We start from the raw sequence: 25,440 nt of genomic DNA on the forward strand, positions 1-25,440 counted from the left end.
AATTATCAAGAAATTCCTCAACTCCTTGCCTCCATGTTCAAACTCATTGTTAGACCTCACTCTTTAGTTGCAAGGTAATGGGAGAGATCTCTCAGGACCAATCTGATTCTAGATTCTTGTTTTCTTCCCCACCCCCATTCTCTACCTCAGGGACCTCTCTCAAGTAATAATTTTCTCTTTTACTTATATCCTCAATTTCTCCCTTACTACTGGCTCAGCATCTTTAGCATGGTGGTGGTGGTGTAGTCACTAAGTCGTGTCTGACTCTTGCAACCCCATGCCAGGCTCCTCTGTCCATGGGATTCTCCAGGCAAGAATACTGGAGTGGGTTGCCATTTCCTTCTCCAAACTCTAGCATATAACCATGCAAATTTAATTCAAAATATATCCTCAACTCTCTCTAGCTTATCACTTTATTTTTCTCATCACTGTTAAAGAAAACTGATGCCACTTCATCACTACATAAGCATTTATTTGACCAATATTTATTAAACATCTAAAATGTACCAATTGCTTGCTGTTATGGGCTGAATATTTGTGTCCCTCAGATATTCAGTGTGATGGTGTAGGAGATGGGGCCTTTGGCAGGTAAATAGGGACATACGAGAACGGGGTCCTGAGGGTGGGGCCCTCGTGATGGTTCAGCGCCCTTCTAAGAAGACAAAGAGAAACCACTCTCATTCTCTCTCACAACTGACAGGATATAGAGAGAATGTGGCTATCTACAAGCCAAGAAAAGAGGCCTCAGAATGAAAACCTTACTGGCAACTTGATCTTAGACTTCCCAGTCTCCAAGTCTGTGAGAAATGAGTTTCTATTGTTTAAACCACTCAGTAGTAATGTGTTATGGAAGCCCAAGCGAAGACAATTACTATTTAATGAGGATACATAGTGAATAAGGTTGAGTCACAGCCTCAGAAAGTCTGCCATTTAGTAAATTCACATATTTATTCCTCAACCCATTGCAAATTGGCAATTCCTTCTTCTACCACACTCTCACAGAAACAGCACTCATTAAGGTCATTGATGGTCTCCCATGTTAGAGCCAATGGACACTTTTCAGGTTTTTTTTTTTTCCTGGAATCTGTGGCATTGAGACTTGTGACATTGTTGACAGCTCCCACTTAATTGTGAGTTTCTGCTCTTAATGTTTCTAGGACCCCTTTCTCTGTTATTTTTGTTACTGACTCTCTGGCCCCATCCTCTTGTCTCATTCAAGGGCTTCTTTTGCTTGGGCCTCTTTATTCTTCAGTTCAGTTCAGTTCAGTCGCTCAGTCACATCTGACTCTTTGTGACCCCATGAATCACAGCATGCCAGGCCTCCCTGTCCATCACCAACTCCCGGAGTTCACTCAGACTCACGTCCATTGAGTCAGTGATGCAATCCAGCCATCTCATCCTCTGTCCTCCCCTTCTCCTCCTGCCCCCAATCCCTCCCAGCATCAGAGTCTTTTCCAATGAGTCAACTCTTTGCATAAGGTGGCCAAAGTACTGGAGTTTCAGCTTTAGCATCATTCCTTCCAAAGAACACCCAGGGCTGATCTCCTTTAGAATGGACTGGTTGGATCTCCTTGCAGTCCAAGGGACTCTCAAGAGTCTTCTCCAACACCACAGTTCAAAAGCATCAATTCTTCTTGCTTTCCTCTTAATCCATTCACTTTATACTGCCACCAGATTAATTGTTCTCAAGTGAAAATTTTCTTACGTCACTACCCGGAGTAAGTCCTTTAAGGGTTCCATTGCCTTCATAATTAAAAATAAGGCCTCTGAGCTGACTCTCAGGTCCTGCATGGCCATCTCATTTTTCACACACCAGTCTCATCCAGTCTCATTTTTTCCACACACCGTCCCTTTAGCCACCTCAGGCTCCAGGCAACTGTAGTATTTTTTGTCCCCAGAAATTGACATGTTATTTTACCTCTTTGTCTGAGCCCATTTCCTTTCCTTGGAACATTTTGTCTCTCCTGCTTTTCTAAACTCCTCCTCACCTCAGAAGGGCTGAGATCAGGATCTACTTGCTATTACCTACCTCTGAACTGGTTCTCTCTCCTGTATATTCCCATGGCCCTCACCAGTCATCTCCCTCATGGCATGTATCACCTTCGACAGCAGTATATTTATGTACTAGTCAGCCTTGCTGAAGAGTGAACTTCTCAAGAGAGACCCAGTCTTATTTATTTCTACATACATGCAATAGGGACAAGCAACTACTTTTGGAAAGAGTTACAGAGGGCATAGGAAGAAGTGGTGAAAGTACGAAGAAGTATGACTGGGTCTCTGCTGCCATATCAGTAAACAGGTGTTAGGGGAAACACACTGACTGAAAGTGCCCACTTTGACCAGGCACCAAAGTCATCATTTCCATGAGCTATTTTATGACAGGAGGTCCCAATAAGGAACACGGAACTAACAAGCCACTACCAACCGGAAGAATTTGGGAAAGGTCAAAAGGAGATGCCACATGTCCTACCACCTCCCAGAATCCTGCTCGCTGAAATGCATCTTGGATGAGCAGTATATGCACCCCTAGGAATGACCCCGCATCAGACTGATTAGCCAGAGTCAACCTGGAAACTAATCCCGTTGCCGAAACTGCAAGACATGTGACAGAGCCAATCTCCTGTGTTCTTTTACCTTGCTGCTCTCTGCCTGGGCTTCCCTTCCCAATAAAATCTCTTGCTTTGTCAGCCCAAGTCTCTGTGGACAATTCATTCTGAGTGTTAAACAAGAGCCCACTCTCAGGCCCTGGAAGGGGTCCCGCTTCCTGCAACACAAGAATGTCAGAGTCACCAACAATCGCAGCCACCACACATTTATAATACTAATAGCAGGAACTTCTGTTACCAAGTCCAAGATTGTTCCGCAAGCCACACAACATGTCAATAAATTGGGAGACAAAGTTTTGGGATGAGGAATTAATGACTTTATTTTAAAAGCCAGGAGTCCCAGAAGATGGCTTTCTAATGTCCTAGAGAACCATCTTGCTGGGGTTGGGATGCTAGCTTCTTTTATAGAACAAAGAGTGGGGAGATGAGGAGGTAAACTAAAAAGGGCGTGTGTGTGTGTGTGTGTGAGAAGTCGCTTCAGTCGTGTTCAACTCTTTGCAACCCTATGGACTGTAGCCCACCAGGCTCCTCTGTCCCTGGAATTCTCCAAACAAGAATAACTGAAGTGGGTTGCCATGCCCTCCTCCAAGGGATCTTCCCAGCCCAGGGATTGAAACCATATCTCTTATGTCTCCTGCATTGGCAGGCAAGTTCTTTACCTCTAGTACCACCTGGGAAGCCCCCAAAGGCCATAAGTTGCAAATATTTCCTGGTTTCAGCCAGACTCTGGGATGGGATGTGTAGGATATTCCCACTGACTGTAATAACAATTCTAAGACCTACCAATAGAGGCTTGCATTTGTTAGGTAAAATTTTATTAAAATCAGAGTTTAATACATCAGAAAACATTTTATGTTTAGTAATGATAACAAATACAAAGTTAATAATTTATTTATAATTCTTACTGCACTATGCAGATTACATCCATTATCTTTGCAAAACTCCATGAAATAGATACTAATATTATTTTATTTATGGATTTATGAGCTAGGTTCAAAGGAGTTAAAATTTACTTGCTTCAGGACACTTTGGTGCCTGGATTTGAACCTGGTTTGCTGTTGTATATTTTTACCAACTGATATGTAATCTTGATACAAGGGAAAAAAACTCTTAACCTAATTAAAGGCACATTAGTAAGTACACCAAGCTGAAACTCTGCTAGGAAGGCCCTTGACTGTCTCTGCTTCCCGCAATATCCCCGGATTGTAGCACAAGTTGCCTCACCTCATAAGGGCTCATTGAATATTTGTGGAATGAATTAATGTTCAAAATGCCTTAAAGAAACACATCTAGCTGCCTTCATGGAAGGTTCATGCAATTTGAATCTATGGATATTATATGGCATTGAAAGAGGCTTATGTAGTAAAGTTAATAAGAATTATAATAAGTAAAAGACATTAAATTCCAGGATTAATTAAGTAGACTGAGCATTACCACCTAACTCCACATCAGCTAATAAGTAAAAAAGAACAACCCAAATTAAATTAATCCAATTTTCCTAAATGTTAATCCAGGTTAAGGGCCAGACTTTTACTTAACATTCAACTTTATTTTCTCCCTGCCGAGTTTTAAAGAGCCCTCTTGCAGCTCTTATGTTTCTAACTGCTGAGATGCCAGATACCGGCTAAAGACCTATCTGCAGTTGGGAGAGAAATGCGTTTAACATCCAGTGTGAAGTCACAGAAAGACAGGGACAGGCCAAAGAAAAAAGAACTTTTAACTCTTCTTCCATCATTTTTATCATCACTAATGATGAATCATTATCAGTGGGTGACAGTGACAGAACCAATGGGTCAAAGGTTGATGTAATCCAAGTTCATCCTTTATTGGATTGAAAAACAGTAATGAAAGATGGAACTTAAATCAGATGCTATTTAGACTATCATTATAAGGACCATTTTGGAATTCCCCATCTATGTAATATTAACAGAACTTTTGTGATTCAGAAGGGAATCTGAATTGCTCTTGGACTCTTTGACCTCAGGGAGTAATCGAGCAAGACGGATTCTTTTAATTCAGTGGTTGCTTTATACAATGGAAAATCACTTAGGGCACAAGGTGCGTATCAGGCACCATCAACTTCTAACATGTCAGAAATTTTCACTTCAAATACATATTTTTAAATGACTGAATTTTCCAAAGCACGTAATGTATTTCTCAAAAAGAAAGAAAGAAAGAAACCCTTGGCAGTTAAAATGATTTTGTTTCATACACATGTGTGAAATTGCTAGAAAATCTCAGATTTTCTGTAGTGTTGGGTCCTATTTAGTGTCATGTCAAATGTTTGCTCAATCAAATTTATCAAAGAGGCAATTCTAGAATGAAAAAGAAAATCAGTTCCTTAATTTTATGTGAAACCAAAGACTGTTGCTCTGTGTAACATGATAAAGAGGAGCTTCAGACAAACTGTTGCTGAGCAAGCTCTAGAAGATACCATTGCAAAGCAACACACAAGGGTTTCGCTGGTGGCTCAGATGGTTAAAAGCAACACACTCACACACAAATGATGGATTTCAAGGTGATCAAGATTTACAGGTAATCATGCATTAGCAGTGGATGTACATGGTGAAGCCAGTGTTGATGGAAGAGAGATGTCTCCATCTATTTCATTTCAAATCTGAACATGGTAGGATTAGCCTCTCCTCCTAGTGATTTCTCATAATTTTCCAAGAATTCTAGATTTAGAAAAAAGGTTCCAGCAAAAACCAAACAAAGCTACATTTGAAGGAGAATGAAAGTAACTGTAGGACTGTATTCATGAACTGTGTTATTTAATCCTCATTGCTTTTCAATCAATCCACTGCATAAATTGTGGTCAGAGCATGAAGAGGCTGTTTTTTCATGAGTCATTATTTAGACTAAACATGGATTGTTAGGACTCAAGGATTTCTTTGACAATGTAGGCAAGTAAGTGAACCATTTCATTTCCTAATTTTTATTTCTTACATGACTATTCTAAGTGGTGTTGCATCTTCATAATTAATCACACTTGAAAGAAAGTGAAGTCGCTCAGTCGTGTGCGACTCTGTGTGACCCCGTGGATAGTAGCCTGCACCAAGCTCCTCCGTCCATGGGATTTTCAAGGCAAGAGTACTGGAGTGGGTTGCCATTTCCTTCTCCAGGGAATCTCCCCAACCCAGGGATCGAGCCCAGGTCTCTCACATTGTAGACAGACGCCTTACTGTCTGAGCCACCACTTGAAAGACTGCTAAGTGATTCAGTTGGCCTATTGAAGAAGGAAGAACCAAAAAAAAAGTATTCACTAAATGAACTTTTTGCTTTGTTTTTGAAGAAACAGACTCATTTTTTGTTTTCTCTGAATTGTTCTTTATTCCTGTATTTCTAAATCATATTTAAGTTAATACTCTAAGTTATAACAACCTAAGATCATGTATGACAACAAAAACAAATTCCAACTGTCAGTGAAAATGAGCATGTCTATATAATCTAGAAAAGACAAAAGTTCTCCACATAAAAATTTAAGTTGTCTGATTTCATACATTTCTTTAAAATTGAATAATATAGTTTGAAGGTATTTGGTGATTTTAGGAGGAAAAAAATTTTTTTCCAGGCCTTGTTTTAATTGTCAGTGATTCTGAAACTTTAGTATTTCTGTGAAAATTATTGACATTCTCAAAAGAAATATAAAATTGCATGATTTGGAAGAATAATGATTTCCTGTAAGATAATTAATGCATTTAACATAGTATATCCAATAATTTAGAAATAATACAGAGGCCCAGAGACATTAAAAACATGTCCAATGTCACACGTTTAGTTTATATTGAATCTTGGAGCAGAGCTTTGCTTTTCTGATTCACAATCTAGTGTTCTAAATGAACTTTTAAACATCAAGTTTATCCCTGGTTTTGCAGCATATAGTTTAAGAATGTTAATAAGTTGCTTCTGAAATGGAATAAACATGGCTTCCTCTTTCTATGAAACTGTTTCCACCTTTATGTATATAGATATTTAATTTATAAGACTCTTCCTAACCTTTACTTAGTATGGCTTTAATAGCCTTAAATATGGTTAAAATAGTATGTTTTATATTATGACTTTTAACACAAAATTTTTTTAATTAAAAAAATAAACTTATAAAATCCTCAGAAGGTAATACTGGCATTTGAAGACTGGGAAATAAAACTGATTCATTCTGAACTCTTGAGAAAGCCCCCTTTGTTTATTTATACTTCTAGTTTTAGCAAGAAAATCTGAGCCCTGTGTTTGAGTGAGTTTCATCCAAGTGATGAAAAGTACAATTAATACTAATCCATTAGGCAAATTGTGACTTTTAGTCTCAAGTGTTAAGTCAATCCTATCATGATTTTCATTAAGTCCTTTAAAGAAAAGTATGATCGTGACTTCTTGAGATCTCTAGGGCCTTACTTTTTGAGAAGTGAAAGAGATCTTAGTCATTGTGCTTTTATATTTAGAATGATGTGACCTAACAATAGTGCTGTGGGAAAACTGCATTTTACAACTGAAAATGATGGGTTATTTTTTCAATAATCACAATAAACTTGCAGAGAAATTCTACACTGAATTTGATTATAAGCTGATAAATATCTTCCATTAGTGAATTAAATGATAATGGAAACATGATTTTGTTCCTGTTTTGGTTACAGAGAAATCAAATATTTGCTACTTCAGGATCTTTTTATCACTTGCTAGTGACATTGGGAAATTGTTCTAGTGACTCCAAGGAATTTACAGGGAAACATGTCCTGTATTCTGGAAGTAAGTGACCCACTCTGATGGTCTTCTCAAGTAGTCCAGGGGGCTCGGTGATTTGTAGCGCATAAGTAGGTAGGTACCACTGACAGCTATCAGCGTTCCCAAGAGAAAAAGTCCTCCATTTATCACCTGTAAAAAGAGTAAGAACTTTCCTTTTATTTGTTCAGAGATTAAAATCTTGAAAATAGACTTCATTTTTAAACAGCATTGTTTACTTTCCTATTTATTCTTCAATGTGAAACAGATTTCATTGCATGACCACAAGGTGAAGTCCTGCAATGGCTGGTAATTTGAAGCTTCCTGCCTTCCTCACTCTCCTCTCTCTTCCCAGAAATTCCTGAATCCACATGTTCTGTATAAAGAATTCTTAGCATTCAGTCTTTGTCCAGCCACAAAGAAATCCACAATTGAAAAAAAAAAAAAAGAACTATGAACTCTGTCTTGGAAGAAGCCAGAAGTGATTTAGTCACTGCTCAGACCCTGCATGAAGTGTCCCTAAGAAGAGTGATGGGTCCAGTGAACCTCTGTGACTTGGAAGATGCACATTCAAAGATGCACCTTCACCATCTACAGTCTATCAACCATACAAGCCAAGGTGTCAAGCCTGGGTTGTGTGCATTCCCGTATCATCCTGGCCTCTAACATTACACCCATGGTCCTACATTTAACTGCCTTTTGCTATCTCTTTCCCCTTTGGACTTTTAGCTTTTTGAGGCAGCGACCTTATTTTATTCATCTCTGTATGAATAAATCTTGATTCATTACAATCTAGTCTCTATACAGCAAAGTAATCTTTCTGAAATCCACACCTGAGACTTCAAGTCTCCTTTGTCTTCCGATTTTCCTTAAAATAATATTCATGGTGTTTCAGGTCCTACTTGCTATTCCAGCTCCTTCTCTTGTCATTCTCGCACATATGAGCTTCTTCCAGCTCCACCGAATACTTGCCACTCTGAATGTCTGAGAGGTTTTTTCAACCTCCACCCTCCTTCCCCGAGTCTATGACCATTCCCCTCAAGGGCAGTGCCTCTCCACTGCAAGTATCCATTTCCTGTACTAATCTCTGAGCTATACAAAGGGTAGGGGCTGCCTCATGTTCATCACCATGCCTAGCTCAGTGTTTACGTACTAAATAGAACTATTTATTTAGTCAATGAAGTTGTAACATTTCCACAGTGGAAGATCAGGAATCTGAATCTCCATATATGGCATCTGTGAGTCGACTGCCCAAAATTAATGTGGTATAGCATTACATTGGAATTAGATTGTGTTTTATAAGTAATTTGACTTTGTCCTTTTTTTTATGTTAAAATCATAGAAATCTCAGTATTGGAGGGAATCTCATTGCAGTCCCATCTTAAGTCATTGACAATTACTACAATACTTAGATGTTTTTCTCAAAGAACAAATATAATTTTGTATTACTGGTTTTGTTTTTTTCAGAAATAGAATCATTTGTACTTGTTGTTCAGTTGCTAAGTTGTGCCTGACTCTTTGCGACCCCATGGACTGCAGCATACCAGGCTTCCCTGTCCGTCACTATCTCCAAGAGTTTGCTCAAACTAAAGTCCATTGAGTCAGTGATGCCATCCAACCATCTCACCCTCTGTCACTGTCTTCTCCTCCTACCCTCAATCTTTTCCAGCATCAGGGTCTTTTCTAATGAGTCAGCTTTTCACATCAGATAGCCAAAGTATTGGAGCTTCAGCTTCAGCAACAGGTCTTCCAAAGAATATTCAAACCAGTCAATCCTAAAGGATTTTGCCCAATTTTATAAGTTAAACCCATAGGAGTATTGCATGAAGAAAGTTAACTGCTAAATAAAAGTAAAAGGTCATGCTGCTAAAATAAAATAAAAAGTTTAGAAATGTCAGCATCAGTTTCTTTTTTGAATTTCTTCTCTTCAAGAGTTGCCTCTTAAGAGGCAATGGGAGTTGCCTCTTCTTTGTAATTTTGTTCATTAGGGATTCTGTCACCTGTGTAGCCCAGGACATTTTTTATTGGAAGGCAAACACTTGGTGTCTGTTTCATTATTTCCATATTTGTCTGAGGTAAACATAACCATAACACTGTAAACTTCAACATATCAAATTACAAGTAAGTGTAACTTGTTCCCACCTTTTTCTGCCAGTACCAATGCAGCACGGCTTCATGGTATCTTATTCTGGAAAAGGTGACCTATAAAAGTTTAGAAAGTATTCTTAAGTATTTTATAATGACTAAACAGAAGATTAAAATGAGGAAAAGTCTTAAATCCAGACCTTACCATTGTATAAAGAGGAATAAAGGTAGATGGCATAATAGCATGAAGAAGTCTCTCTATGTTCTTTCGGAAGATGAACCACCTTGAGTTGACGTGTGCTCGCATCTGTAATAATGTAAGGAGTCTCAAAGAAAATCTTTTAAAATGTACCTTTAATTGTTTACTACAACTTATTATCACTCTTCATTCCCATTCACCACAAAGCCAGACTCAAAGTAGTCAAATAAATTCTTGCTTCCTATCCATTTCAGTTATTTTCTTTTTAGCCAGTGTCACAGGACAGTAACTTGAAAAGGTATAGCAATTATGCAAAACCTGTTAGAACTCTATTTTGCTCGAGGGTCAATTCTATTTCCTCAAGTGTTTGCATGAATCTGTGAGTTGTCTGTGAGCCCAAAGATTTGATTAATTTCTGTTATTTCCTGGTCAGTTTGCAACATTATTTTGGCAAGAAGACATCCGTTTAAAGCTATGCCTCTTGGTTTAGTCCATATTCAAGATAAATCTTATGTTATAATTGTCTTGTTTTAAAGACAAGGCAGGATATCTCAATGAGAATTCCAGAAGCTTACAGAAGCTTACCTTCACCACACATGAAAAAATTCTGCTAAGTTGAAGTCTACTTTATTTATTTCTGTCTTCAGGAGAGATGGAAAACAGCTACAACTCTTCCTAAAAATTTATCTTGTAAATTTTTTTCATTTGATTGAAAAACTATAACCATAATCATTTACCGTGAGTTTTCATGTGACTGGCTCAAAATGGAATTGTGGTTTTCTTCTGAGTATTAATCTACTGACTGTGAATTTCTTTGGTGTTAAGTATTTCTTTCAGTACAAAATCCCCCAAAGACTATTTAATGCTACTTTAAGTTCACAGCTTATAATGTTAAGAATGGGAAGGTTATTCAATGTCTCTTAAATTTTCCAAATATATTAACTCATATCAAAAATATTCTTTCATTAAAACAGTGTATTATTAACTCTACTAAATGTCTAAGGCTAGAGCTTATGAATGATCAGATATTGAAACCAGACACTTTTTCATTTTTGTTACCTTCTAAATGTCCCTGAAATACAGATGAAGAGGGTGTGTGGGGGTCATTATCACTGTCTCTGCCTTCATATCTCAACCATGTAAAAAGGAATGCTCTGTGTGTGTGTGTTTTCTTTTTGAACCTATTCTTACACAGCATGCATGAGATGGGGCTGGAACAAGGAAAAATTAAAGAATGTTTGTTAGAATATCAGTGCATGATCTTATTGAAAAGAACAAAACCTTCTCACTTACCTCTATGTAATTGTACATGGATAGGTCTGAAATTGCATGGTCATCTGGAATTCTAAGTCTTGAGAATTCTGGAAGACACATACCTAGAATCCAAGTTAAATAAGATGTCTTTCCCAAAACAGTCTGTAAAAAAAATGGGCTGAACTCTATACAGTTCAAATTAAATGGTGTATTCTCTACCAGTGTTCTCTCTAACCTTGTAAAGCTATGGACAACAAAGCTGTATGACCAACAATCCATGAATACTGAGCAATAACACATGGACATTTCCCATCACCTATAGTTTAATAAGACTTCCCTGTAGCTCAAACGGTAAAGAGTCTGCCTGCCATGCAGGAGACCAGGGTTCGATTCCTGGGTTGGGAAGCTCCTCTGGAGAAGGGAATGGCAATCCACTCCAGTATTCTTGCCTGGAGAATTCCATGGACAGAGAAGCCTGGTGGGCTACAGTCCATGGGGTTGCAGAGTTGGACACGACTGAGCAACTAACACACACACGCATAGTTTAACAAAGCTTATGATAAAGACTATGAAATATACTAGATTAGTAAATCATTATTTTTTAATTCACAGTTGGAAAGCAGTTCATATAAATGACTTTAAAGTGATTCCAAATCCTTAGATGTTGCTACTCTTCTTTTTGTTCTTCCTTGCCACCCCCATGTAAATTTGTTTCATTTGAACCTAAGTCACCTGTTTCTGTAGTGTGTGGTTATCACATTCACCTCACATGTGAAATGTCCCTGATTCTAAACCAGGTAGAAACAGTCTTCTCTTTGGGCTTCTCCAGTGGCTCAGACAGTAAAGAGTCTTCCTGCAATGCAGGAGACCTGGGATTGATCCCCGAGTCAGGAAGATCCCCTGGAGAAGGGAATGGCTATCTGCTTCAGTATTCTTACCTGGGAAATCCCATGGACGGAGGAGCCTGGAGGGCTATAGTTATGGGGTCACAAAAAATCAGACTTGACTGAGAAACTAACACTCACCTCAGCTCACCTTGTTAGCTTAAACATTAGCTTCTTCATTATTCTCTTATCTCTCAGAGGAAGGCCCCATGTTTTACTCATGTTTGAAAACTTAAACTGATATATGGTAAATACTGAATAAATATTTGATAAAGTAATGATTGATATAACTTCACAGGGCCAAACAACTCCCATTTTGGGGAAGCCATTTCTAAAGTCTGAGAGTGCACTTAAGTACAAGTCCCAGCTTCACCACTTTCTAGCTACTTGGCTTTGGGCAAGTTACTTAAGCTTAAATTTCCTAAGTTGTAAACTCTAAGCTTAAATTTCCTCAGTTGTAAACCCGGCACAAGAATAGTACCTATGCCCCTTGTTTTTCATGAGATAATACATTAAAAAAAACCTTGCAAGATCCCCAACACATATTACATGTTCAGTGATCTTAGTTATTATTGTGACAGTTAGTTTTATCTATCTCTTATAACTAAAACCAATATTGACAGTATGTTCTGTTATATAAGCTCTCAGTCTATCTCCACCATTGTCATCACATGCTAACTAATCACACAAGGGCTAAGAAGGGAGGAAAGAAAATGCCTCTGGATCCTGAGCATCTGAGTGAGATAACTGGGAAAGGAAGTAAGAAATCCAGAAGAAATTTACCCTAGAATACATAATCTTTTCAGATTCAGATACTATAGTGTTCACTGACACCCTATAACACTTAAAATTCTTTTTACTCTGAGCTTACTTTATTCCAGCCTTTTTTTTTTTAACTTTTTTTTTTTTTTTTTTCTTGAGGGATAGGTGATGTACAATATCCCAGAAGGTGCCATGGTAAAGAATCCACCTGCCAATGCTGGAGACCCTAGAGATTGGGGTTTGATCCCTGGGTTGGGAAGAGCCCGGGAGTAGGAAGTGGTGACCCACTTTGAAAGTCCACAGACAAAGGAGCCTGGCAGGCTGCAGTCCTTGGGGTTGCAAAAGAGTTGAACACTACTGAGCCCACACAAACAGTCACAGTCACATTACATGAGTTACAAGGGTATAACATAGTGATTCACAATTTTTAAAGGTTATACTCCATTTATAGTTATTATAAAATATTGGTTATATTCCCTGTGTTGTACAGTATATCCTTGTAGCTTATTTATTTTATACCTCATGGTTTGCCCCTCACCTTACCCTTTTACCCACTAGTAACCACTAACTTGTATCTGTGAATCAGGCTTAAAAAAAAAAAATGCTTTACACAAGTCATTTGATTTAACCTTCACAGCTTTCTGAAATTGGTACTATCCCCATTTTATTGATGGAAAAAAAATGAGACTTTAAAAAGATAAAGTGACTTGTTCAAGGTCACAGGGCTAATAAGTTAGCAAGTCAAGACAGGAATCTGGAGAAAACAAGAAGGCAGAGGTGTAGGTAGACATGGAGTACAACTCTCTCCAAGAATACATCAGGAATGCACCTTCAGACACAGAAGTGCATGCAGAACACCAGCTGAGAGTGGACAGGAGTACCTGACCAAAGGAAAAGAGTATATAGAATCACGCAAGACTTGGCAGGATGAAGGAACTAGGGGAAAAAACAGGAGTGTTAGTAGGACTGGACCTGCCCTCAGTGGGTGGGGGCACTGAAGCAGGGGTCCGATCCCCACATCGGGGCAATTGTCTGAGTCAAAGGAGAAACATTTAAGGCTGAGAGTGAAACAGCTGATCTGTGGCAGCTGAAATGGAATGAGCATCAGACAGTCCTTGCTGCAGCCATACATACCTCGGAGAAGGACACAGGTCTCCTGCAAGGTGCAGTGTCTGGGAGCTGAAGTTTAGGGATTGTGGAGCAATCCCAGGGTGAGGGCTACTGTTGACTGTGGAAAGACAGATCAAGGGGATATGAGGGAGGAAACTGTGGTGGGAAATGCCTGTGGAGGAAAGCCAGGCAGCAATGGAAGCAAGGCAATACTGCTGAGTCACACGTAGGGTGCGGAGCCATCACCACAGCCTCTCTCTCTCCACACACCAGCATCAGCAGCTGAACAATAGAGAGGCTGGCCCATCAAACGCCTGACGCACTGAACCACAGAGCAGAACCCCACCCAAGGTGCTCCTTTAAATGACTGATGTGCCTCTGATCTACAGAGTAGGACCCCAGCCACAGGGGCCCCTCTATGTGCCTGATGCATGGAACAACAGAGAAGGACCTCAGGCAAGGGAGCCCTCTAAGTGCCTGAATGGACAGAGCAACAGAGAAAGACTGGCCAAAGAGGCCTACTAATCGTCAGCTACTAGAGGCTTGAAACAAGACTGTTAGGGCCATAACTCCTATGGTGGAGGCAGTCCATGTTCCTGCATGCTTGGTGCTGCCAGGGTCCCCACAAGCCAAGCAGCTGCACCACCTTCACACTCAACTCTCACTGGGGCAGAGCTGCCACAGGCAAAAAAGTCTTGCATCTATGGGCGCAGGGTCGCTTCAGTTGTGTCTGAGTCTTTGCGACCCTGTAGACTGTGGCCTTGGCACCCCACTCCAGCACTCTTGCCTGGAAAATCCCATGGACAGAGGAGCCTGGTAGGCTGCAGGCCATGGGGTCGCTAAGAGTCGGACACGACTGAGCAACTTCACTTTCAATTTCACTTTCATGCATTGGAGAAGGAAATGGCAACCCACTCCAGTGTTCTTGCCTGGAGAATCCCAGGGATGGGGGAGCCTGGTGGGCTGCCGTCTATGGGGTCACACAGAGTCGGAAACGACTGAAGTGACTTAGCAGCAGCAGCAGCAGACTGTGGCCTGTCAGGCTTCTCTGTCAGGGAGTGGGGTTCTTCAGGCAATATTGGAGCGTATTGGCCAATACTGGTTGCCATACCCTTCTAGAGCACTATATTTCCTGCTGTCCTAGCTGCCAACTCCCCTGAGTACCTGGTGCTGCCAGAACCCCTGTGACCCAAGCAGATGCACCACCTCCAAACATGGTCCTCACAGGGGCAAACCCAAGTCCTCCAGGGAAGCCTCAGGAGCAAACCCCAGTGGATGACCCACATACAGAGGTGAAAATAAAACCACAATTGAAACCCAGGGGCAGTGTGGCTAAGGAAGAAGACCCAAAACCTTCCCACCCGGTGTACAAGCTGCAGATTAAATCCACACGATCAACTAGACAGAATCTGTGTCTATGGAATATACAAAAGGTCATTGAGAGTGCCCACAAAAGAAAATGCACTAGTTCTGATAGCTGTGGTCATTGGAGGCAAGAACACATAGGAGCAGGACCAGATTAGAATCTGAGCTTCCCCCAAAGCAGGTCCAGAGATGAGCACAGTGTTGGAGGGCATCCTAGGGAGGTGAGGTGGACTGTGACTCCCAGTGAGGGAAAGGACTCTGACAGCAGTAACTCAAGAAAAACATTTATTATTCTTATGTTTTGACTTGTTGTGTAGATTCTTTTGGATCTTTTTTCTTTGTTTTTCCTCCCCACGCCCCGCCCCGCCCCCCCCCCCCCGCCCCCCCCTCCACCGACTCCCCAACCCACTGCTTCTGTTGTAGTTGTCAACTGGCACTATGAAATCTAATTAAGCTTTTGAGATTTTTTTTTTCTTTTTCTATGTCACATTTTTTATTGTTGTTATAAACCTCTGCCTCTACATTGGGCTTTTGCAGTTCTGTGGAGTTCCTCCCTCTTTTTCTCTTTTCTCTTCTTTTTAATTTTAATTTTTTAAACCTATTATTATTTTTTCTACATTTATTCCTTTGTTTGCTTTTCCTACTATTCTTTTCCCCTTGCAGTTAATCTTGAATGTATATAAGTCTTCTTTATATAACTCTATTTAACTTTGCATATCTATTCTTTCTTTCTTTTCTTTCTTTCCTTTCCTCTCAACATATTTGTTAGTTTTATTGCTTTATTCCCCAATTGGCACCTTGCCTTAGTTTTGTTTTCCAGTTTGTGCTTTAGTTAGTTTTGTTCTCGTAGATATAATTTTTTATTTCCTTTGTTTGCTGGGTCAATCTACTCTATTTTTGTTCAACTGTTTTGACTTTGCTTATGGGTGTATTTGTATATGTGTATATTCTATTATTTTAATTATTATTTGCCTGATTTTTTAACTGCCATTTGTCTGGGATTCATCTTTGGTTTCTTGTTTTCAGATATTTGCTTTAATCTCAATTAATGCCATAACAAACCACTTGTGGAAACTTTATTCCTGACCAGAGATCAAGCATTGAGCCTTTGGAGTGGGAGCACTGACTTCAAAACACTAGACTACCAGAGAACTAACACTAGGAAGTATCAACTAGTGAGAATTCACACAAAGGAAACCACTTGAATACACTACGCAGCATCACCCAACCCCCAGGAGCATCCTGTGCAGGACACCTCACCTAAACAGCACACAAAACAAAAGTACACACCCCACCATCAGCAGACAGGATTACCATCTCACTCAGCCTTGCCCATCAGAGGAAAAACAAACAAACAAACAAATCTCGCCCTATACAAAGCTTACACAAACCAATGGACCAACCTTAGGAGGGCAGAAACCAAAAGGAAGAAAGAATTAAACCTTGAAACCTGGGAAAAGGAGACCTCAAACTCAATACCTTAAAAAAAATAATGAAAAGGCAGAGAAATGCTATACAAATGAAGGAACAAACTAGAAACACAGAAATTCAAATAAATGAAGAGAAAATAGGCAAACTACCTGGAAAAGGATTCAGAATAATGATAGTAAAGATGATCAAACACTTTGAAAACAAAATGGAGAAAATGCAAGAATCAATTAACAAAGACCTAGAAGAATTAAAGAATAAACATATAGAGACAAACAACACAATTACATAAATTAAAAATACTCTACATTTGACATTTGACATTGAAGTCGCTCAGTCGCGTCCAACTGTTTGCGACCCCATGGACTGTAGCCTACCAGGCTCCTCTGTCCATGGAATTTTCCAGGCAAGAGTACTGGAGTGGGTTGCCATTTCCTAGAAGGAATCAATAGCAGAATATCTGAAGCAGAAGAATGAATCAGTGAGTTGGAAGATAAAATGGTGGAAATAACTTCTGAAGAGAAGAATAAAGTAAAAAGAAAGAAAAGAACTGAGGATAGTCTCAGAGACCTCTGGGAAAATATCAAACGCACCAACATTAATATTACAGGGGTCCCAGAAGAAGAAGAGAGAAAGAAAGAGTATGAGAACATTTTTTAAGAGATTATAGTTGAAAATTTCCCCAACATGGCAAAGGAAATAGTCAATCAAGTCCAAGAGGCACAAAGAGTCCCATATAGGATAAACCCAAGGAGAAACACCCCAGACATATACTAATCAAACTAACAAGACTAAACACAAAGAAAGTATATTAAAATCAACATAGGAGAAGCAACAAGTAACATACAAGGGAAACCCCATATACTTAACAGCTGATCTTTCAGCAGAAACTCTGCAGGCCAAAAGGGACTGGCAGGATATATTTAAAGTATTGAAAGGGAAAAATCTACAACCAAGATTACAGTACCCATCAAGGATCTTATTCAGAATTAATGGAGAAATAAAAAGCTTTTCAGACAAGCAAAAGTTAAGAGAATTCAGTACCACCAAACCAGCTTTACAACAATATTAAAGGGACTTATATAGTTAAGAAATACAAGAAAAGAAAAAAGATCTACAAAATAAACCCCCAAAAATTAAGAAAATGGCAATAGGAACATATATATCAATAATTACTTTAAATGTAAATGGATTAAATGCTTCAACCAAAAGACACAGATTGGCTGAGTGGATACAAAAACAAGACCCATATATATGCTGTCTACAAGAAACTCACTTCAGACCTAAAAACACATAGACTGAAAGTGAAAGGATGGAAAAATATATTCCATGCAAAAGGGAAGCAAAAGAAACCTGGAGTAGCAGTCCTCATATCAGACAAAATAGACCTTAAAATAAGGAAGATTTCAAGAGATAAGGAAGGACACCACATAATGATCAGGGGATCAATCCAAGAGAAAAATGTGATGATTGTAAATATCTATGCACCCAACATAGGAGCACCTCAATACATAAGACAAACACTAATAGACATAAAAGGAGAAATTAATAGTAACACAATATTAGCAGGAGACTTTAACACCCCACTCACACCAATGGACAAACCAAACAAACAAACAAACAAACAAACAAACAGAAAATTAATAAGGAAACACAAGTCTTAAATGATACATTAGATGAGCTGTATCTCATTGATATCTTTAGGACATTCCATCCAAATGCAGAAGGCTATACCTTCTTCTTAAGTGCACATGAAACATTCTCCAGGATAGACCACATCTTGGGTCACAAATCAAACCTCACTAAATTTAAGAAAATTGAAGTTGTATCAAGCATCTTCTCTGATTACAGTGCTATGAGATGAGATATCAATTACAAGAAAAAAACTGTAAGAAACAAACACATAGAGATTAAACAACATGTTTCTAAATAACCAACAGGTTACTTAAGAAATCAAAAGGGAAATAAAAAAATTTCTAGAAACAAATGACAATGAAAACATGACAACTCAAAACCTATGGGATGCAGCAAAAGCAGTTCTAAGAGGGAAGTTTATAGCAATACGAGCCTACCTCAAGAAAGAAGAAAAACATTGAATAGACAACCTAACTTTACACTAAAACAACTAGAAAAGAAGAATTAAAAAAAAAAAAACAACATTAGAAGAAGAAATCATGAAGATCCAAGCAGAAATAAATGAAAAAGAAATGAAAGAAACAACAGTAAAAATTAATAAAACTGAAAGCTGGTTCTTTGAGAAGATAAACAAAATTGCCAAACCTTTAGCCAGACTCATCAAGAAAAAAAGAGAGAAGAATCAAATCAACAAAATTGGAAATGAAAAGGGAGAGGTTACAACAGACAATGCAGAAATACAAAGGATTATAAGAGACTATTAGGAACAACTATATGGCAATAAAATGGATAACCTGGAAGAAATGGACAGATTCTTAGAAAAGTTCAATCTTCACGACTGAACCAGGAAGAAATAGAAACTATGAAAAACTCAATTGCAAACACTGAAATGAAAGCTGTGATAAAAAAAAATCTCCCAAAAAACAAAAGCCCAGGACAAGATGGCTGCACAGGAGAATTCTATCAAACATTTAGAGAAGAGCTAATGCCTATCCTTCTAAAACTCTTTCAAAAAATTTCAGAGGGAGGAACACTTCCAAACTCATTCCATGAGGCCACCATCACCCTAATATCAAAACCAGACAAAGACAACACACAAAAAGAAAACTACATGCCAATATCACTGATGAACATAGATACAAAAATCCTCAGCAAACTTTTAGCAAACAGAATTTAGCAACATCAAAAAGCTCATACACCATGATCAAGTTGGGTTTATTCCAGGGATGCAAGGATTCTTCAATATATGCAAATCAATCAATGTGGTACACCATGTTAACAAATTGAAAGATAAAAACTATATGATAATCTCAACAGATGCAGAAAAAAGACTTTGACAAAATTCAGCACCCATTGCCGATTAAAACTCCTCAAAAAAATGGGCATAGAAGGAATCCACCTCAACACAGTAAAGGCCATATATGATAAATCTACAGCAAAAATTATTCTCAATGGTGAAAAACTGAAAGCATTCCCCCTAAGATCAGGAACAAGACAAGGGCGTCCACTTTCACTGCTATTATTCAACATAGTTCTGGAAGTCCTAGCTACAGCCATCAGAGAAGAAAAAGAAATAAAAAGAATTCAGATTGGAAAAGAAGAAGCAAAGCTCTCACTGTTTGCAGATGACATGATACTGTACATAGAAAACCCTAAAGATAGTATCATAAAATTACTAGAGCTAATCAGTGAATTTAACAAAGTTGCAGGATACAAAATCAATACACAGATATCATTTGCATTTCTATATACTAACAACAAAAAATCAGAAAGAGAAACTAAGGAATCAACCCCATTCACCACTGCAACTTGAAGAATTAAATATCTCGGAATAAACTTATCTAAGGAGACAAAAGAACTGTACACATAAAATTAAAACACACTAATGAAAGAAATCAAAGACAAGATAAACAGATGGACAGATATTCCATGTTCCTTGTTAGGAAGAATCAATATTGTGAAAATGACTATATTACCAAATACAATCTACATGTTCAATGTGATCCCTATGAAATTACCAAAGGCATTTTTCACAGAACTAGAACAAAAAATTTCACAATTCATATAGAAACACAAAAGTCCCCAAGTAGCCAAAGCAATCTTGAGAAAGAAGAATGGACCTGGGAGGATTCAACCTTCCTGACTTCAGATTATACTGCAAAGCTACCATCATCAAGACAGCATGGTACTGGCACAAAAACAGAAATATAGACGAATGGAACAAAATAGAAAGGTAAGAAATAAACCCATGCACCTATGGGTACCTTATATTTGACAGAGGAGGCAAGAATATACAATGGGGCAAAGACAGCCTCTTCAATAAATGGTTCTGGGAAAAACTGGACAGCTACATGTGAAAGAATGAAATTAGAACACTTCCTAACACCATACACAAAGGTAAACTCAAAATGGATTAAAGACCTAAAGGTAAGACCAGAAACTATAAAACTCTTAGAGGAAAACATAGGCAGAACACTCAATGACATAAATCAAAGCAAGATCCTCTATGACCCACGTCCTAGAATAGCGGAAATAAAAACAAAAGTAAACAAGTGGGACCTGATTAAACTTAAAGGCTTTTGCAAAGTAAAGGAAACCACAAGCAAGGTGAAAAGACAACCCTCTGAATGGGAGAAAATAATAGCAAATGAAACAACTGACAAAGGATTAATTCCCAAAATACACAAGCAGCTCATACAACTCAATACCAGAAAAACAAACAACCCAATCAAAAAGTGGGAGAAAGACTTAAACAGACATTCTTCCAAAGAAGACATATAGATGGTTAACAAACAGATGAAAAGATGCTCAACATCGCTTACTATTAGAGAAATGCAAATCAAAACTATAATGCGATATCACCTCACTCCAGTCAGAATGACCATCATCAAAAAGTCTACAAACAATAAATGCTGGAGAGGGTGTGGAGAAAAGGGAATGCTTTTGCACTGTTGGTGGGAATGTAAATTGATACAGCCACTATGGAAGACGGTATGGAGATTCCTTTTAAAATTAGGATAAAACCACCATATGATCCACTCCTAGACATATATCCTGAGGAAACCAAAATTGGAAAAGACACATGTATCCCATTGTTCATTACAGCACTATTTACAATAGCCAGAACATGGAACAACCTAGATGTCCATCGACAGATGAATGGATCAAGAAGTTGTGGTACATATACACAATGGGGTATTACTCAGCCATAAAAAGGAATACATTTGAGTCAGTTTTGATGAGGTGGATGAACCTAGAACCTATTATACAGAGTGAAGTGAGTCAGAAAGAGAAATAAATATATTCTAACATATATACATAATCTAGAAAAATGGTACTGAAGAATTTATTAACAGGGCAGCAGTGGAGAAACAGACACAGAGAATAGACTTATGGACATGGGAAGAGGGAAGGAGAGGGTGAGATGTATGGAAAGAGTAACATAGAAACTTACACTACCGTATATAAAATAGACAGCCAACGGGAATTTGCTGTATGGCTCAGGAAACTCAAACAGGACTCTGTATCAATCTAGAGGGGTGGGATGGAGTGGGAGATGAGAGGGAGGTTCAAAAGGGAGGAAATATATGTATACCTATGGCTGATTCATGTTGAGGTTTGACAGAAAACAGCAGAATTCTGTAAAGCAATGATCCTCTAATAAAAAAAGAAATTAAAAGAAAAAAGGCTGGAATCTGGGTGTAGATTCAAAACTGGTTCTCTAAGTAGTCTCTCATCTGCCACAGGTTTAATTTCAGAGGTGGCCTTTGAGAGCATGTGGAGCTGAGAAGCAGTAAAAGTTATCCAGTTCTATTGTTTTCAATTTCTTTTACAGATGAAAATTATGTACATTTAACTTATTTTCAGAGTTATATATAAAAATTAAAAACTTCAATACTTGTAAAATTATTTGTGGAATTCATTTTAATCAAAAGGTAAATGGAACTACTATATGCAGACTTTGACAAAGCAAAAAACAAGAAAATGCTGGAGCTTCCAAAGGTGGTCTGAGGGCAAGCTGTAGGGGATATCGTCATGGGTGTTAACTAGACTGAGTGGGAGATAAAGGGGTATGTGTGCATGCTAAGTAGCTTCAGTTGTGTCTGACCCCATGGACTGTAGCCTCGCCAGGCTCCTCTGTCCATGGAGTTCTCCAGGCAAGAATACTGGAGTGGGCAGCCATTCCCTTCTCCAGGATCTTACTGACCCACGGATCAAACCAGGGTCTCCTGCATTGCAGGTGGATTTTTTTGCCATCCGAGCCATCAGGGAAGCCCAGAAAGGAGTACACCTTCACCAAACTTTGGTACACAGAAATTTTTTTCTTGGTATAGACCTCCATGTAAAAACTTAAACTGTATTTTCCTCTTTGGGTGTTTCTTGTCTGCAATGAGTAACAACAGTGGCATAGAGTGTTAAAAGAAAAAATTATAATTCTGATTAGGAAATCTAATTCATGATTTGAAATCTTCCAGGATCAGAAACAGGTGTACAATTAATCAGCAAGACTAATCCATGTCCCACGGAGAAATTTTACTTACTAAAATCATTATTGAATTTATCCATTAATTCATCAAATACCAAGCAGTCTTCAAAGCCCTAAAACAAGAAAAAATGGGGAAAAATGAACTAAAATAATAAATACTTTGTTTAGCTATTTTGAATAGACTTTTCATTGGTGGTATAACTCACAGGATATTTGTACCCTAAACCAGTACGTAACAGCTGAATAGTCACACTTGGTATTGAATTCTGATTAAAAATGCCATTAACAGCATGTTTGATGGTTTTGTCTTTGCCCAGTTTATTCATTTATATCTATCAATTCAGTTCAATTCAATTCATTTCAGTCTCTCAGTCGTGTCCGACTCTTTGTGACCCCGTGGACTGCAGCACGCCAGGTCTCCCCGTCCCTCTTCAACACTCAGAGTTTACTCAAATTCACGTCCATTGAGCTGGTGATGCCATCCAGCCAACTCATCCTCTGTCATCCCCTTCTCCTCCTGCCTTCAATCTTTCTCAGCATCAGGGTCTTTTCCAATGAGTCAGTTCTTTGCCTCAGGTGGCCAAAGTATTGGAACTTCAGCTTCAGCATCAGTCCTTCCAATGAATATTCAGGACTGATTTCCTTTAGGATGGACTGGTTGGATCTCCTTGCTGTCCAAGGGACTCTCAAGAGTCTTCTCCAACACCACAGTTCAAAAGCATCAATTCTTCGGTGCTCAGTTTTCTTTATAGTCCTACTCTCACATCCATATGTGACTACTGGAAAAACCATAGCTTTGACTAGACAGATCTTTGTTGGTAAAGTAATGTCTCTGCTTTTTAAAAAGCTGTCTAGGTTGGTCATAGCTCTTCTTCCAAGGAGCAGGTGTCTTTAAAATCATGGCTGCAGTCACTATCTGCAGTGATTTTGGAGTCCAAAAAAAAATAAAGTCTCTCACTGTTTCCACTGTTTCCCCATCTATTTGCCATGAAGTGATGGGACTGGATGCCATGATCTTCATTTTCTGAATGTTGAGTTTTAAGCCAACTTTTCACTCTCCTCTTTCACTTTCATCAAGAGGCTCTTTACTTCTTCTTTGCTTTCTGCCATAAATGTGATGTCATCTGCATATCTGAGGTTATTGATATTTCTCCCAGCAATCTTGATTCCAGCTTGTGCTTCTTCCAGCCCTGTGTTTCTCATGATGTACTCTGCATATAAGTTAAATAAGCAGGGTGACAACATACAGCCTTGACGTACTCCTTTCTTGATTTGCAACCATGTTGTTTCATATCCAGTTCTAACTGTTGCTTCCTGACCTGCATACAAATTTCTCAAGAGGCAGGTCAGGTGGTCTGGTATTCCCATCTCTTTAAGAATTTTCCACTATTGTGATCCACACAGTCAAAGGCTTTGGCATAGTCAATAAAGCACAAGTAGATGTTTTTCTGGAACTCTCTTGCTTTTTCAATGATCCAATGGATGTTGGCAATTTGATCTCTGGTTCCTCTGCCTTTTCTAAATCCAGCGGGAAGTTCATGGTTCACATACGGTTGTAGCCTGGCTTGGAGGATTTTGAGCATTACTTTTCTAGCATGTGAGATGAGTGCAAGTGTGTGGTAGTATATGTAGATATAGATATAAATTTAGAATATCAAAATTTTAGATTAACTTGTAATTTTGACAATTCTGTTGCTTCTTAAAGAAGCAAAAATAATTATATTGTTCTACCATGAGCATTAGAATAATATTTAAACTATTTAGGCATTTAAGATTCACATTTAGAGCAATTTAATGACAGCATAGAACTCTCATATGAACTCATTTCCCATAAGTCAAAATTAAAGCAAATTTCTAATCAACAAATCCACAAAATTAGTAAGATACTCTGCTAAATGCAGTAGGGAGAATAAAATAGAAAGCTATGTTTCCTGTATTCTAGGAAATTAAACTATGGTTTTAAGATCATATATAAATATGTAAAGGTTAAAAAATAAAATATTTCTATATCAATTACATATATCAATATTATACCAGAGGCAAATAAATTTGTCAATTATATAGGCTGTTAATGCTATAGGAATATAGAGATAAGAGATATCATATAGTGATGAGATAATAGTCTTAAATTCTTTAATTAATTCATTTATTCCTGGAGAATTCCTATGAGATAGGTCTTATTAAAATCTGAATTTTGGGGGGAGGGAGGCTCAAGAAGAAAGGGATGTATATGTAATTATGGCTGATTTGTACTGACTACCACAGCATTGTAAAGCAATTATTGTCTAGACAAACAATTATTTTATGTGGATAAAATAAACATAAATTTATTTTGGGGATCCCACCTCCCCAAAAAAACGTTTAAAAAAAAAGAAATAATAAAGCAAAAAGTATTAAAAATAAAAATCTGAATTTTACAAATAAGGAGTAAAATTAGTTGTGTGAAAATATATTCTAATAAATCATGAAGGCAGGCTTTGAACAAAGGAGCTCTAATGCCAGAGTCCACACATGTATCCACTGCTAAAATTGATGTGTTTTTTAGTTAAAAAAAAAATTGGAGTATAGCTGACTTACAATATTTTATTTGTTTCAGATATACAACTTAGTGATTTGATATTTTTATAGATTATACTCCATACAAAGTTACAAAATATAGGCTATATACTATGTACTGTATATTATTACAGTTTGTACCTCATAATCCCCTTTTTCTTTCTTGCCTCTCCCCCTCCCCTTCTACCCACTGGTAACCACTAGTTTGTTCTCTGTATCTGTGAGTCTGTTTCTGTTTTGTTATATTCATTTATTTGCTTTATATTTTAGATTCCCCATATAAATGAAAACAAACAGAATTTGTCTTTCTTTGTCTGACTTATTTCACTAACCGTTATACTATACAGGTTCATCCAT

At 38.1% G+C, this 25,440-nt stretch overlaps 1 protein-coding gene across 1 annotated transcript in view; it reads right to left on the reverse strand.

Annotated features, from left to right (window-relative positions):
* Nucleotides 1-5,909: 5,909 nt before the first annotated feature.
* Nucleotides 5,910-25,440, reverse strand: part of KMO (kynurenine 3-monooxygenase) — a 68,843-nt gene continuing 49,312 nt past the window's right edge. Inside the window, 6 exon segments of the mRNA XM_027564723.1 lie at nucleotides 5,910-7,332; nucleotides 7,335-7,472; nucleotides 9,462-9,521; nucleotides 9,610-9,711; nucleotides 10,897-10,979; nucleotides 22,583-22,640. Of these exon segments, the coding sequence (XP_027420524.1) occupies nucleotides 7,270-7,332; nucleotides 7,335-7,472; nucleotides 9,462-9,521; nucleotides 9,610-9,711; nucleotides 10,897-10,979; nucleotides 22,583-22,640 (504 nt within the window). The 3' untranslated portion in view covers nucleotides 5,910-7,269.

Source organism: Bos indicus x Bos taurus, chromosome 16 (genome assembly GCF_003369695.1).
Source record: "Bos indicus x Bos taurus breed Angus x Brahman F1 hybrid chromosome 16, Bos_hybrid_MaternalHap_v2.0, whole genome shotgun sequence".
NCBI lineage: Eukaryota > Metazoa > Chordata > Mammalia > Artiodactyla > Bovidae > Bos > Bos indicus x Bos taurus.